This window comes from Saccharomycopsis crataegensis (assembly GCF_037102585.1).
Source record: "Saccharomycopsis crataegensis DNA, jcf7180000000073, whole genome shotgun sequence".
Taxonomy (NCBI): Eukaryota; Fungi; Ascomycota; class Saccharomycetes; order Ascoideales; family Saccharomycopsidaceae; genus Saccharomycopsis; species Saccharomycopsis crataegensis.
In genome coordinates this window covers 2,282,671-2,294,911 of record NW_027043820.1, presented here as the reverse complement: position 1 = coordinate 2,294,911, position 12,241 = coordinate 2,282,671, and the positions used below count along the sequence as shown (strand labels likewise).

General features: G+C 37.3%; 8 protein-coding genes across 8 annotated transcripts; 3 read left to right on the top strand and 5 right to left on the bottom strand. All coding sequences in view use genetic code 12, as the record gives it.

The window, feature by feature from the left end:
* Positions 1–7: 7 nt before the first annotated feature.
* Positions 8–1,300, bottom strand: NCS2 (Ncs2p; the record flags this gene model as incomplete). Its single annotated transcript, XM_064995352.1, has 1 exon — positions 8–1,300. One exon carries the CDS (start codon positions 1,298–1,300, stop codon positions 8–10), a length of 1,293 nt encoding a protein of 430 aa, XP_064851424.1.
* A 222-nt stretch (positions 1,301–1,522) lies between these two features.
* DASC09_017480 (uncharacterized protein) lies at positions 1,523–2,104 on the top strand (the record flags this gene model as incomplete). Its single annotated transcript, XM_064995351.1, has 1 exon — positions 1,523–2,104. The coding sequence occupies one exon, from the start codon at positions 1,523–1,525 to the stop codon at positions 2,102–2,104; it is 582 nt and encodes a 193-aa protein (XP_064851423.1).
* Positions 2,105–2,233: 129 nt separating this feature from the next.
* Positions 2,234–3,111, bottom strand: DASC09_017470 (haloacid dehalogenase superfamily protein; the record flags this gene model as incomplete). Its single annotated transcript, XM_064995350.1, has 3 exons — positions 2,234–2,934; positions 3,001–3,023; positions 3,089–3,111. The coding sequence occupies 3 exons, from the start codon at positions 3,109–3,111 to the stop codon at positions 2,234–2,236; spliced, it is 747 nt and encodes a 248-aa protein (XP_064851422.1).
* Positions 3,112–3,537: 426 nt separating this feature from the next.
* Positions 3,538–5,124, top strand: PCM1 (phosphoacetylglucosamine mutase PCM1; the record flags this gene model as incomplete). Its single annotated transcript, XM_064995349.1, has 1 exon — positions 3,538–5,124. One exon carries the CDS (start codon positions 3,538–3,540, stop codon positions 5,122–5,124), a length of 1,587 nt encoding a protein of 528 aa, XP_064851421.1.
* Positions 5,125–5,678: 554 nt separating this feature from the next.
* On the bottom strand, positions 5,679–6,803 carry DASC09_017450 (mannosyltransferase complex subunit MNN9; the record flags this gene model as incomplete). The annotated part of the gene is made up of 1 exon (XM_064995348.1): positions 5,679–6,803. The coding sequence occupies one exon, from the start codon at positions 6,801–6,803 to the stop codon at positions 5,679–5,681; it is 1,125 nt and encodes a 374-aa protein (XP_064851420.1).
* Positions 6,804–7,845: 1,042 nt separating this feature from the next.
* DASC09_017440 (putative Xaa-Pro dipeptidase) lies at positions 7,846–9,372 on the bottom strand (the record flags this gene model as incomplete). The annotated part of the gene is made up of 1 exon (XM_064995347.1): positions 7,846–9,372. One exon carries the CDS (start codon positions 9,370–9,372, stop codon positions 7,846–7,848), a length of 1,527 nt encoding a protein of 508 aa, XP_064851419.1.
* A 204-nt stretch (positions 9,373–9,576) lies between these two features.
* DASC09_017430 (DUF1769 domain-containing protein) lies at positions 9,577–10,407 on the top strand (the record flags this gene model as incomplete). Its single annotated transcript, XM_064995346.1, has 1 exon — positions 9,577–10,407. The coding sequence occupies one exon, from the start codon at positions 9,577–9,579 to the stop codon at positions 10,405–10,407; it is 831 nt and encodes a 276-aa protein (XP_064851418.1).
* A 232-nt stretch (positions 10,408–10,639) lies between these two features.
* On the bottom strand, positions 10,640–12,052 carry DASC09_017420 (uncharacterized protein; the record flags this gene model as incomplete). Its single annotated transcript, XM_064995345.1, has 1 exon — positions 10,640–12,052. One exon carries the CDS (start codon positions 12,050–12,052, stop codon positions 10,640–10,642), a length of 1,413 nt encoding a protein of 470 aa, XP_064851417.1.
* Positions 12,053–12,241: the final 189 nt, after the last annotated feature.

Genomic DNA, 12,241 nt, shown 5'->3' with positions numbered 1-12,241 from the left:
AATCAAACTATTCGTCATCATCATCAGATATAATATATTCATTCAAGATCTCTTTCTCGCTCATAGAAACAGGCTCAGCGATCGGCCAGGAAAATTTCTCACCGGCAGTATCAAAGGAAACAAGACAGCCATAACAAATATCCAATGGGTTGCCTGATAATTGCGGGTTGTGGTTTTCCGATGATGACGGTGATGGTGATTCCCCATCTTCACAAGGTGAGTTGACAGTGATATGGTCTAACCATTTGCTTGCCCCACCAGGCATTTTGAATCCACATAATGGACACTCCTTGAGTTCGCCTTTAGGTATCGCCAATTTCGAACCCGTCGATACAACCGTCGAGACAATTGTGGAGTATCCGTTTTTCTCCAAATCGTTGAAGTATTCATTTATAAGCTGATTGAGGGTAGCAGTCTTCACATTGAGGATTTTGTTGTTGCTGCCAGTCTCCTCATCATTGATGATTTCGTATTGTCGCTGCAAATCTGATGGTAAGAGATCTGTGAGGTTTAGGAGCTTGATGTATTGAAATATTTCGGTGTTCAAGACATCTTTGAGAGGATAAAATGCCTGAAAACTGAACTGCTTCTTTTCATCATCAGCAATTTCCAATGTTTGGGATTCTTCCAAAATTTGTGATATTTCAATCCCTTTACCTTTAACAATGTTTGACAAAATTTTCGTGGCAATATTCCCCATAGAATTACTGTATAATACGGTGGGGAAATTGTGAAGGTATGCGAATATTTTGATGACAGTCCAGTGGATATTGAAAAGTAAGTCTTCCCTTGTAGATGTATTGGTGATGGACGAAATGTAATCTTCGAAACTTTCAAACTTGTGAACACTTGGAAAGCTTGTCGCTCTATTATTATGAACATTTATATTGTATAACGATTCATTGTTTCTTATAAAGGCCATAAGATCCAAGATCTTGATATCTATATTGGTGAATTGGTATCTTTCCTTGAGGGTGGTATAGAACGATTTGATGTTGGCCAGGCTTTCTGCAGTGACGAGAAATAGCATGGTAATTTTGAAATAACTTTTATATAACGACTTGGAAAAGTTGATGAGAATATCCAATAGAACGATGGCGTTATTGAAGCTCACGTAACTTGTGTTGGAGAGATCAAAACTGATAGGAACTAATACATCAACGATCTTATCTTTGATATTCAAACTCTGAACCACTTTCCTTTGCTTTCCCCTGATAAATTTGATAAAACAGTCTTTGCAAAAAGGTTGCTTTCTGGAGGTAAGAACCGCTGGTTCTTCACATCTCTGACAAGTGGGCATATTGTTGGAGAGTTATAGCTAATATATATAATATAATCTATAACTTTTCTAACTTTGAAAACTTTTTTTTTTTTTTTTTTCTTTTCTGGCTCATCATGGTGCGCGTAGTATTTTGTTTTATCTGATTTATTCACAGAAAATGGGGCAATTTACAGTATGCTGATGATTATGAAGAAGGAAAGAAGACAAAAACCATTATTGCCGCCCCTTCAATACATAAAAATGTCCACAAGCCCTAACCACCCCACTCTAATATATATCACGCGGCTCCTTCATTACTCTGGATATGCCTCGATAGTGTCGTATTTAGTGGCATTGTTAGTGATTAAACCTTTGCTCCAAAACAAATCTCGCTTGCTTCAAAGTTTCTACCTTTCTAATATCAAGAGCTTGAATAAACTATATCAATCCCTAACACGGAAATTTAATGTTGTGCCGAGTTTGTTGGTGACCTACAACACCGGCAGTGGAAAACAGTACAGTGATGCAACCGTTCAAACAGACAACTCTATCAGTGCTATCAGAAACGACCCAATATTCAACAAATCAAGCTATGTTACCACTTGTGCGGAATCTTTGAAGAGCGTTGGTGAGTTGAATGAAAAATTGGAAAATCTCCATAAAAAATTGACAAAACACAACTCGATCAATTATGTGAGCGATTTGAACTTTCGATTAACCGAATTCAATTCTCAATTACAATCGGATAGATTGTGCGATGGGAGAGTGTTTGATAAGAATAAGGTTGGTGAAGAAATCCGTGGTAAAATCAGAAAAATGAAAGGTACTATTTTGTCGAATTGATTTCTGTTTACAAAAACCCTTGTGGAGTGAACTGATTATTTGAATATATAAAATTAAAATTATTAAGTTTTAACCCTCACAGATCATGGCCGTATGATATTTCTATCGTAACTAATGTATAGAATATTTTCAAATCCCAAATTTCGTGATGTCAAAAGTCTCGAAACTGTCGATCAATTCCCCTTTAGAATTGATGATTTCGTCTTCTTGACCATTCAAAACTTTCAAGGCTCTCTTATCAGCAATCCAAATAACGTAGGAGCCAGCATTAATACCACTCAACACACCAGGAACACCATCTTCAAACACCAAACATTCATGTGGTTGAATTTCTTCATCGGTACCATGATACCCTAATTTCTCATTAAGTTTTTTCAAAGTAAGCAAATAGATATCTGGGTTAGGCTTGCCCCTTCCCTTTGGAATTTCAGCATTATCACCAGTGATGATGACATCGAACAAATCAAAACCATTTGGTTTAAGCTTAGAGGTCTTCAAATCAAAGGTTTCTTTGATAGAAGAAGTTGCCACAGCCATTGGGACCTTGTTCAGTTTAAGATGGGTCAATAATTCCGGAACCCCCTGCAAGAAGTTACAATTAGGAAATTTCGAGTACTGAAGCTCGGTGGTTCTTTTGAAAAATGATTCTGGGGTAGTTTTGTCAGCGATTTTGTAGTGTTCAAGAACTAATTTGGTGGACACAAGGCCTGGCAACCCTTGCAACTTGATCTTAAGATCCCAAGTCAAAGGACCGGCACCATATTCTGCCAAAGCTTCAGAGATGGTTTCTGTATACACGTCTTCGGAGTTGATTAAAGTGCCGTCCATGTCTAGATAGGTTAGTACTCACTTCGTTGAAAGAGAGAGATATATACAAAAGTTTGACAATAACGTACCAAAAAGACATGCACGAATGTTCCTACAATAAGGGTTAGTATTGCGATAAGAAGGCTAAATGTGGAGAGGGAGAGACTTGATACCTACTTAGGATAGGCGGATATTGTCATTTTGTGTTTGGCATTACCGAAAACCGCCAAAAGAGAAGATAAGTAACCAGAGGAATTAGAGCCTCCGAAAAAACCATTCCTTTATGGCCGCCCGTCGCCCCACCCAGCGCTGCTAACCAGTGCGTGAAACGTTTTCGCCTTTTGACGTCTTTTTTGATTGTTGTTGTGGTCATTGGGGGGAAGATATATTTGTACTATGATATAGTGTGGATAAATATGGAGAGCATATTAGATAGAACAATAAATAATATATGAATACAGAGATCTAAATTCCAGTAAGTAGCTCGCCTAGTCCGGGTAACAATACAAAAGAGGACCCACGGTTTTGTGATGAAGTGTCGCTTTCGCCTCTGTTTATCTATCTACAACTCTGGCACGTCAGACCAACCAATCTCGTTCCAATAAACAATAAAACAAAACAAGACAATGGACAAGATCCTCCAGGCCGCTCAAAACCACAAGAAACCAGAATCGGTGAAAAAATATCAATATGGTACCGCAGGGTTCCGTATGAACGCTAACATCTTGGACAGCGTGATGTTCACCACTGGGATCCTTGCCGCCCTTAGATCGAAGTACCTCGGGGGTAAATTCATCGGGATCATGATTACTGCCTCCCACAACCCTCCTCAGGATAATGGGGTCAAGTTGGTTGATCCTATGGGTGAAATGTTGGAGCAACACTGGGAAGCGTACGCCACCACTTTGGCCAACGCCGCCAGCCCAGAAGTGTTGGTCAAAGAGGTTCGTGAATTGATCCAGAACTTGAAAATCGACTTGAAAGTCCCATCTAACGTTATTGTGGCAAGAGACTCTAGAGAATCAGGCCCAGTATTACAGCAGGCGGCTGTCGATGGGCTAGTGGCTATGGAAGCTAACGTCAAACAATTTGGAGTGTTGACGACTCCTCAATTACATTTCTTGGTCCGTAATCACAATACTGGCAAACCAAAAGTTGAAACCAGTTACTACGAATATTTCTCCACCGCATTCAAAGAAATTTACCAGTTGATCGATGGTGATTCTAAACCACCAATTGATATCGTCATTGATGCCGCCAATGGTATCGGCGCTCCAAAAGTTGAAAAATTGTTCGACGAATATTTGAAAGGCAAGATTCATAGTTATAAGGTCATCAATGATAAATACACCCATCCAGAGACTTTGAACTCTCACTGTGGTGCGGACTTTGTCAAGACCAACCAGCAATTACCACAAGGGATTTCTGCAATCCCTGATAAATTATATGCCTCATTTGACGGTGACGCCGACAGAGTGGTATTTTATTTTGTCAATTCAGCTAATAAGTTCCAGTTGTTAGATGGTGATAAAATTTCTACCTTATTGGCCAGATATTTCATCAAATTGGTGGAACAAACCGGACTTAAACTTTCTGTCGGCGTGGTTCAAACCGCTTATGCTAATGGATCATCTACCAATTACTTGACACAAAATTTGAAACTTGCCGTTGAATGCACTCCTACCGGGGTGAAACATCTTCACCATGTGGCCCAAAAATTCGATATTGGTATTTATTTTGAAGCCAATGGTCATGGTACAGTTTTGTTTTCGGAAAATTTGATCGAACAAGTCTCATCCAGCAGTGATGAGCATGCATTCAAGAAGCTTTACTACTTCACTCAATTGATCAACCAATCTGTTGGGGATGCCATATCCGACTTGATCACGGTTTTGTTGATTATTTCTGATTTACAATTGACTCCAACCGAATGGAATTCTGCTTATGCTGACTTGCCTAATAAATTAGCAAAAGTTATAGTTAAGGACAGAACTGAATTCAAGACCACTAATGCTGAAAGAACTTTGATTGAACCAAAGGGTCTCCAACAGAAAATTGATCAAGAAGTGAAAAAGGTGCAATTAGGTAGATCTTTTGTCAGGGCAAGCGGTACAGAAGACGCCGTTCGTGTTTATGCTGAAGCAAAGACCCAAGAAGAAGTGATCAAGTTATCAGAAGCTGTCTGTGAACTTGTTAAAGAATTCGCCGCCTAAAAAGATATATTTGTATGTTATGATTTCTTTTCGTCTGCTAGCATACTAGCGTATTTATGAGAAGAATGTTCGAACCTATTTTAATCATCAATCGGTATTTTTTTTTTTTAACAATATAAATTTAGTTGATTAAAATGATGATAAAAATAATAGTAGTAATAATAGTAATAATAATAATAATGCATTATGTGATATTTGAATTCTAAGTTTCACTTCATTTTCCTGTTGTAACCTTTTTTTTTCTTTTTTTTTCATGCAAAAAAATAAAAAATCACAGAAGACAACCATAAACAATGATTGATTTATATTGAGAGAATTGGATAATGTGTATGATGACTGAAGCAGAAAAATGAATCCCTTATTCAACTGGAAAAAAAGGTCTGAAAAGAAAAGAAAAACAAAGAGAACGATCACAATAAAAAAAAAAAAAAAAAAGTTTGTAGAAAACCCATTGAAGATTGAATAATAAAATAAATAAAATAATAACAAAAAACAAAGAAGTAAATGCTTTTTTTCTTAAGTCACTCCCCAAAAAATCATCAAAATAATTTCATTCATTCATTGTAATGATAAACCAAGTAATTAGGCAAGCCAAACACTTCATAACCCAATCTTTTGGCCATTTTGGCAAACCCTTCAGTTTCAATCAAGTGGTAGAATGGGAAAGGCGGGAACATTGCCCCATCTCTATGGACGTCAGCCTTGACCATCACGGCACCACCGCCAACCCCATCCAATTGCATTTCGGTATTGACATCGCCATTCTTATCGTAGAAATGGGCCATGAGAGGTCTGTAAGTGGCGATTTCCGCGTATCCTTCCACAACGATCTCGTCGTCTGCCATGTTTTCGGCAATTCGTAACCCTTCTTCCGATTCGACCCAGTTGTTGAAATCGTACGGACGAATGTCTGGTTGACCTTTATCGTTCTTGTATCTTTGGTAAACGTTGGCAGACATCACTGGTTTATCATGGCTGATCAAATCCTGGATCAAAGTTGGAGGACTTTCGATAATATCGGCATCGAGCCACAACACCCATGAAGTGTACGGACTCAAAGAGGTGAAAAGAAGTGAGTTTCTAGCAATGGCCATGTTTTTTCTTCTTTCCTTTTGCACCAGAAGCTCATGACGGTCTTTTTCAAGTTGTGATTCTAACCCATCGTTATCTTGTCTAAGAATGGTGATTTTGGCAAACCGGTCGTCTTTTGGGCCGGTCTGAACAATCTTGATGGCCTTTTCCAATTTCTTGAGAGCTTCGTCCCCTTCGGCGGTTCTTGGTAGTATGAAACCCAATTCCATGGCGTCTCTTGGATAAGTCAATTTCAACAAGTTGGCCCAATACTCATTATAAAACCGGGAAATTGGGGATAATACCAAAATACGTTCTTTGTTATACGCTGCCCGAGGGGTGGATTTCAATTTATTCAAGTCATAATGTGAGATATGATTGCCTGGTAAATTGCTTTGGAAGTTTTTATTTTTAGAAGAAGAGCCAAAAAATCCAGTCTTTGGGGTGTAATTGTATTTTGTCTTGGTACTGTTAAATCCACTTATTGATGAGAGAGTAGATGGCGATAAAATAAATAATGCCAAAACGATTATTACTGTGAAGGGACCCAAGAAATGCAAAGGTTTTCTTCGTATTTGACGAAGAAGCGGACTTCTAACTATGGCCATGATGAATGATTATTATTATTAATATTATTATTATTATTATTATTATTATTAGTATTTATATTGCCCTTTTAAAACAGTAGCAAATTGGGAATTGGTATGATAAATATTCAATTGGAAAATATTGTTGTTGTTGTTGTTGTTGTTGTTTATGACGTAAGAGTGGCAATCTGGTATGGATCAACAAGGATGATAAACCGGCAAAAAGTGTTGGTGATAATGAACAAATTAGCACAAAACAAAAACAAAAGACAAAACCAACAATGAGCCTGGAGGTTCTGTATTTGAGCAGAGAATATATTTTTTTTATTTCTAGTCTCCACTATCCAGGAATCTAAACACGCACGGACCCACAGTGTTTTTGGAGATGACAATTGATGTTGAAGGAAACACAGACAGCGATAATAATAACGACGTGGTGGAAATTTGATCTCCTTCGCCAACAACAAAAACAAAAAAAAAATATCAACGTTGCCCGGACATCACGTGGAGAACAATTTTTTCTCGGTTTTTTTTTTTTTTTTTTTTTACTATAAAAAGCGGCGACTTTGGCCAATTTCAATTTCTTCTTTTAACAATTTCTATTAATTATCTTTATAGTATTGCAAGTGACTGAGAATGTAGGTATTGTTCTGTTTTTTCTGTTTATTCCAGTTGTGATTTCATTATTCCTTTAAATGATGAGAAGTTTTATTTTTTACAGTTATCCCTGTCTTAAAAGACTATGTCGAGAACTTTTGGTACTTTCTGAACAATTATTATAACAATTGATAATAATTACAACCATTCCAAATCAGGAGTTTATGGAGATCACTTGTGGGAATCTTTATAACAGGAAAAAGAAGAAGGAGTTGTTAAACTAACATTATTATAGTAGTTATACCTTTATTAGATTCCAGTTTAATATACAAAAAATTAATTAAAAACAAAAATTGATTTTGTAAGTTATATATACACAGTATCAAATAATAGTAAATTATGGTACTAATTGTTTGACTACATTTAGAAATAAAGCTCAGGTTAGAATAAATCACGGCATTAATTATTAGACAATAACATGGAAATACGAACGACCTTTTTGAATCCCACCCATGACAATTTTGGAAATTTCTTGCGGGTCTTTGGTTATTTGGGTCATGTTATCGTATCCATCGTTGGTGATAATAATATCATCTTCAATTCTCACTCCTCCAATCTTCCAATACTTCTCCAATACTTCTTGGTTGACAAACTTGGCCTTCTTTGGGTCCTTAAGTCCATCCTCAATTAAAAATGGCGAGAAGTAAACCCCTGGTTCATCAGTGACCACCATTCCAGCTTTCAATGGACGACGCAATCTCAAATACTTGAGTAATGGATTTGGATCGTCATAATTGGCGTATCCACCAACGTCATGAGTATCCATACCCAATAAATGACCCAACCCATGTGGGAAAAATGATCCGGAAATCCCACTGGCATAAATCTCTTCTTCGGTACCATTTTCAAAAATCCCCAACCCTAGGAATCTTTTGATCATGATCTTGTGTGCCAATAAATGTAATTCTTCCCAACTTTGTCCTGGCTTGATAAGTTTCATGGTTTCTGCCTGCATTTCAAGAACAATATTGTAAATTTCCAAATGTTCAGCAGACCATTTACCATTGACTGGCCAGCATCTGGTGACATCACTCGCATAACAGCTCCATTCTGCCCCCGCATCGATCAAAATGCTTTCTCTATTGCCAATGGTTTCATCATTCTTGATATAGTGCAACGTCCCACAATTTGGACCCGAGCAACAAATTGGATCGTAACTTTGGCTCTTCGACCCTTGACGAATCGAATGATACACAAATTCCGCATGAATGTGCCCTTCATTTTCTTCAATTGGTACCGCACTCATGGTTGCCAAATGGGAATTATCGGTGATTTGGGCAGCGTGTCTCATCAATGCTAATTCGTATTCATCTTTGATCAATCTCGATTCATCTAAAGCGTAAAAAAAATCCTGGTTACCAGGCATCAAGTATTGGGTGTAGTTGTTGTTGGCGGCGTTCAAATCGGTGGTCAAGATCGTATTATTGCCAAATGTTGCGATATTATGGAGAATATCTTCCAAGTCTTTGGAATATTTCACTTCATCAACGTCAAAAGTCTCTTGGGCTTCTTTAAGACCCATTGGCATACCGCTCCACATCACATCATCGTTATCAATGTCTGGTAAAAACAAGGTTGTTTTCTCATCTTTGAGGTTGAAAAGTACGTGAGACCCTGGGATGTTGACCCCGGTCAAGTAATAAAAGTATCGGTTTTGTCTGAATGGAGGAGATTGGTCACAGTAAGGGTACAATGTGAGATGCTCACCGCTAATAAAGAAGAACACCTCGTTAGGATTGAAATTGCTGGATTTCTTGAGGAAATGTTGTTTGACGTTCAATACATGCTGCTTTGCTGGGTACTTTTTGTGCTCGAGATCTTTGAGCCAGTTCTTGTGATTGAAGATTTGGGCTGGGAGCAACAGAGGAACTGCCATTTTGTTTGTGATTGCTGGGGAGGTGGCAAAGGTTCTGCTGACAAAAGTCTTGAGCATCTCTTAAGAAAAACCTTTTGGCAAAAAGACAGAAAGAGATCTAAAATAGAAAGTGCTGCTGGTGCCGTCTTGCCCCATTTTTTTTCTTCCCAAACGGCGCAATGTCCCGCAGTGATGGTATACTTTCTCATCGATGATAATCATGATAAACAGAAGAGAAGTATTCATTAATCATATAATAACAATACAAGAAGTATACCAAACATGAGCAAAACACGCTTGAAGATCTCTGCTGCCACAGAGTACAACCCTAAAAACCCTTGTATTGTCCCCGTCAACAACCCCAAGGATATCATCAGTCTTGATGGACCTTTGGCTCACGTCAAATTGGCGGTGTATATCAAGAATTTCCAAGGATCAACCCACCATGAATCTCACAGCTTTGCCAATTATCCCGATAATACCGACAAACACAATTTGAAGATGGTTATCCAAATCAAACCAAAAGTCTCGATCCGCGCTGATCGCTTGTTGTTCGGCAACGATTTCTCTTATCCCGTTAGAGAGTTCTTGCCCTACGGTACCAGTACCGCCTTGCGAGTATTCAAATATTTAGTCGACCCCAGTGTTGATGGTGATTTATACGACGATGAAAATGGGCCTTGGCTTTATGGAAGAGCAATGTCCAGTTTCAACAAGGTGAAGATCATAGAAAATGACGACGAATTTTCCACGAATATCGATGAACACACTGGATTGTTAAACAATAATGAAATCCCTACAAACCCTAGGGACCGACAGCAATATTTCACCAATATTGATAACTTAAAGGCCACAAAATTATCCCCCAATAATTATTACGTGTTTGTGTTTGAAACTGATATGTTATCGCTCGATAATAACGATTTCAAGATCATGTTGCCAGGAGGATTCGGAATCGATTTGAAGTATTATTTGGATAAGAAAATCGATAAAGTTGAAGGCGCTGGTAGTGTTAGATGGGTGTTGAAAGCGGTCCATCCTGATGAAGAAATTAAAGGGGTTAGAAGTGGCGATCCTCTATTGATTATTACGTTTGAATTGGTGAAAGAATAAATTGGGCTTTTTTTGGATAATGTTGATCAATCCATTAGCTATCATTGATATTCTGAAGCAAAAGAAAAAAACAAACAAGCTAATAATCTGAACGCAGAGATGAGATGATTGCCGAGATAACACTTAATCTTGATGAGTTACAATATTGTTTTGAGAGTGCAACAGATAACACGTATAATACAGGCATAACTCAAGAAAAGATATTTTGGGAACTATAATCATATCATTAACATTATTCTACACTATTACTACTGCTAATACTACTACTACTATTATTATTATTCTGCTGATTACGATAATTCTTCCAATCCTCCATGGTATCAATAGCACTCTGCCAATTCTGTTTAACCTTCAGCAACTCTGATTTCAATTCCTTAACCTTTATTTTCAAGGATTCCACTTCTTCCTTACTTTTGGAATTACTTGGCCCCAGTGTATCTCCAGTATTATATTCAATTAATGATTCAACCGTCCCGTGTAACCTTGTCAAATTGTTCATCAATTGGTTTTGCACCTCCCCAATAGTACTTAAATTTATTAAAGTATTTGTGACTTCTATGGTAGTGTTACTGTCATGGTGTGTCATATTACTAGAATCACCATTAGTCTTATCTTCAAAAAATACTATCGGAGATGATGGTTTTGTAAGATTCAAGTTTCTCGACAAAATTTCATTTTCTTCTTCATCGTTATTGGCCATATTCTTTAAATTGCTAATTAATAATCGCAAATAATTGTCCAAAACTTGTAAATAATTTTTGGTCTTTGTGATAATTTCCAAGTTCTCTCCATTGGCTAATGTTAGATTGGTGATCAAATCCGAAGAATCCACCATCAATTTTTCCATTTCTTTATCAAATACCCCATTTACCAATGGCCTCTGAGAGAATTTGTTAGTCGCGGGGACCTGAATCGGGTCATCAAAATCAAGGTTTGGAGTGCCCTGCGATAACATTGTATAGCAAGAATTGTTGTCTTTACTGTTATTACTACTGGCCGAATATGAAAAATCTTTCCCTAGTAGTTTATCCTTTAAATTACTGATTTCCACATCTTTTCTTCTAAGTTCAATTTGATGATGTGATTTTAATGATTTGATGGTATTTTGTAGTTTCTTCAATTCTAGCAGATCCTCATGGATCCTCAATTTATTAGCTTGCATTAATTGTGATTGTACTTGAAAACTCACCAGAGTTTCGACATTGACACTTTTCTGCTTGGCCAACTGTTTTGTCAAATGTCGATTTTCCAGTTGTAAACTCTTGATCTCCGAGTCCTTGTCCTTTAGTTTTTCGAGAAACTGGGATTTCTGATCTTTAGAGTCTTCCAAATTCTTGAGTAACGAGTATAAAACATTGATGACGTTTTTGTCGTTATTCACCAACTTCTCATTTAAAATCATGGTTTTCTTCAATTTGTCTCGTATCAAGGTTTCATCTTGGTCAGTATTATCAAACATCAACGGTGCAATATCGAATTCCATTAATGAATGATAGTCTACTGAACAAAACAATAGTTTTTGGCCATTGAGCTTATCGCTGGTTGAATTATCGTCAGCAACTTGGAGAAACCCTTTGGATTGTAGAGTGATGTTGATCAAATTCGAAGCTTTTTTGATATCGGTGAACTCTTTCTTGAAATCCATTTCTTTTATAATTAAATCCCGTAAACAGTTCTCCCAATGAATTATATTTATTCATTCCTTATTTATTCTTCATCTATTTATTTACGCCAGGAATTTCCCCCGTCACATGCACCAGGTTAGAAAAATATAATTAAAAAACGCGTCAGTTTTGTGATGTCTACTACAAGTACCGTATCATATATATAAGAT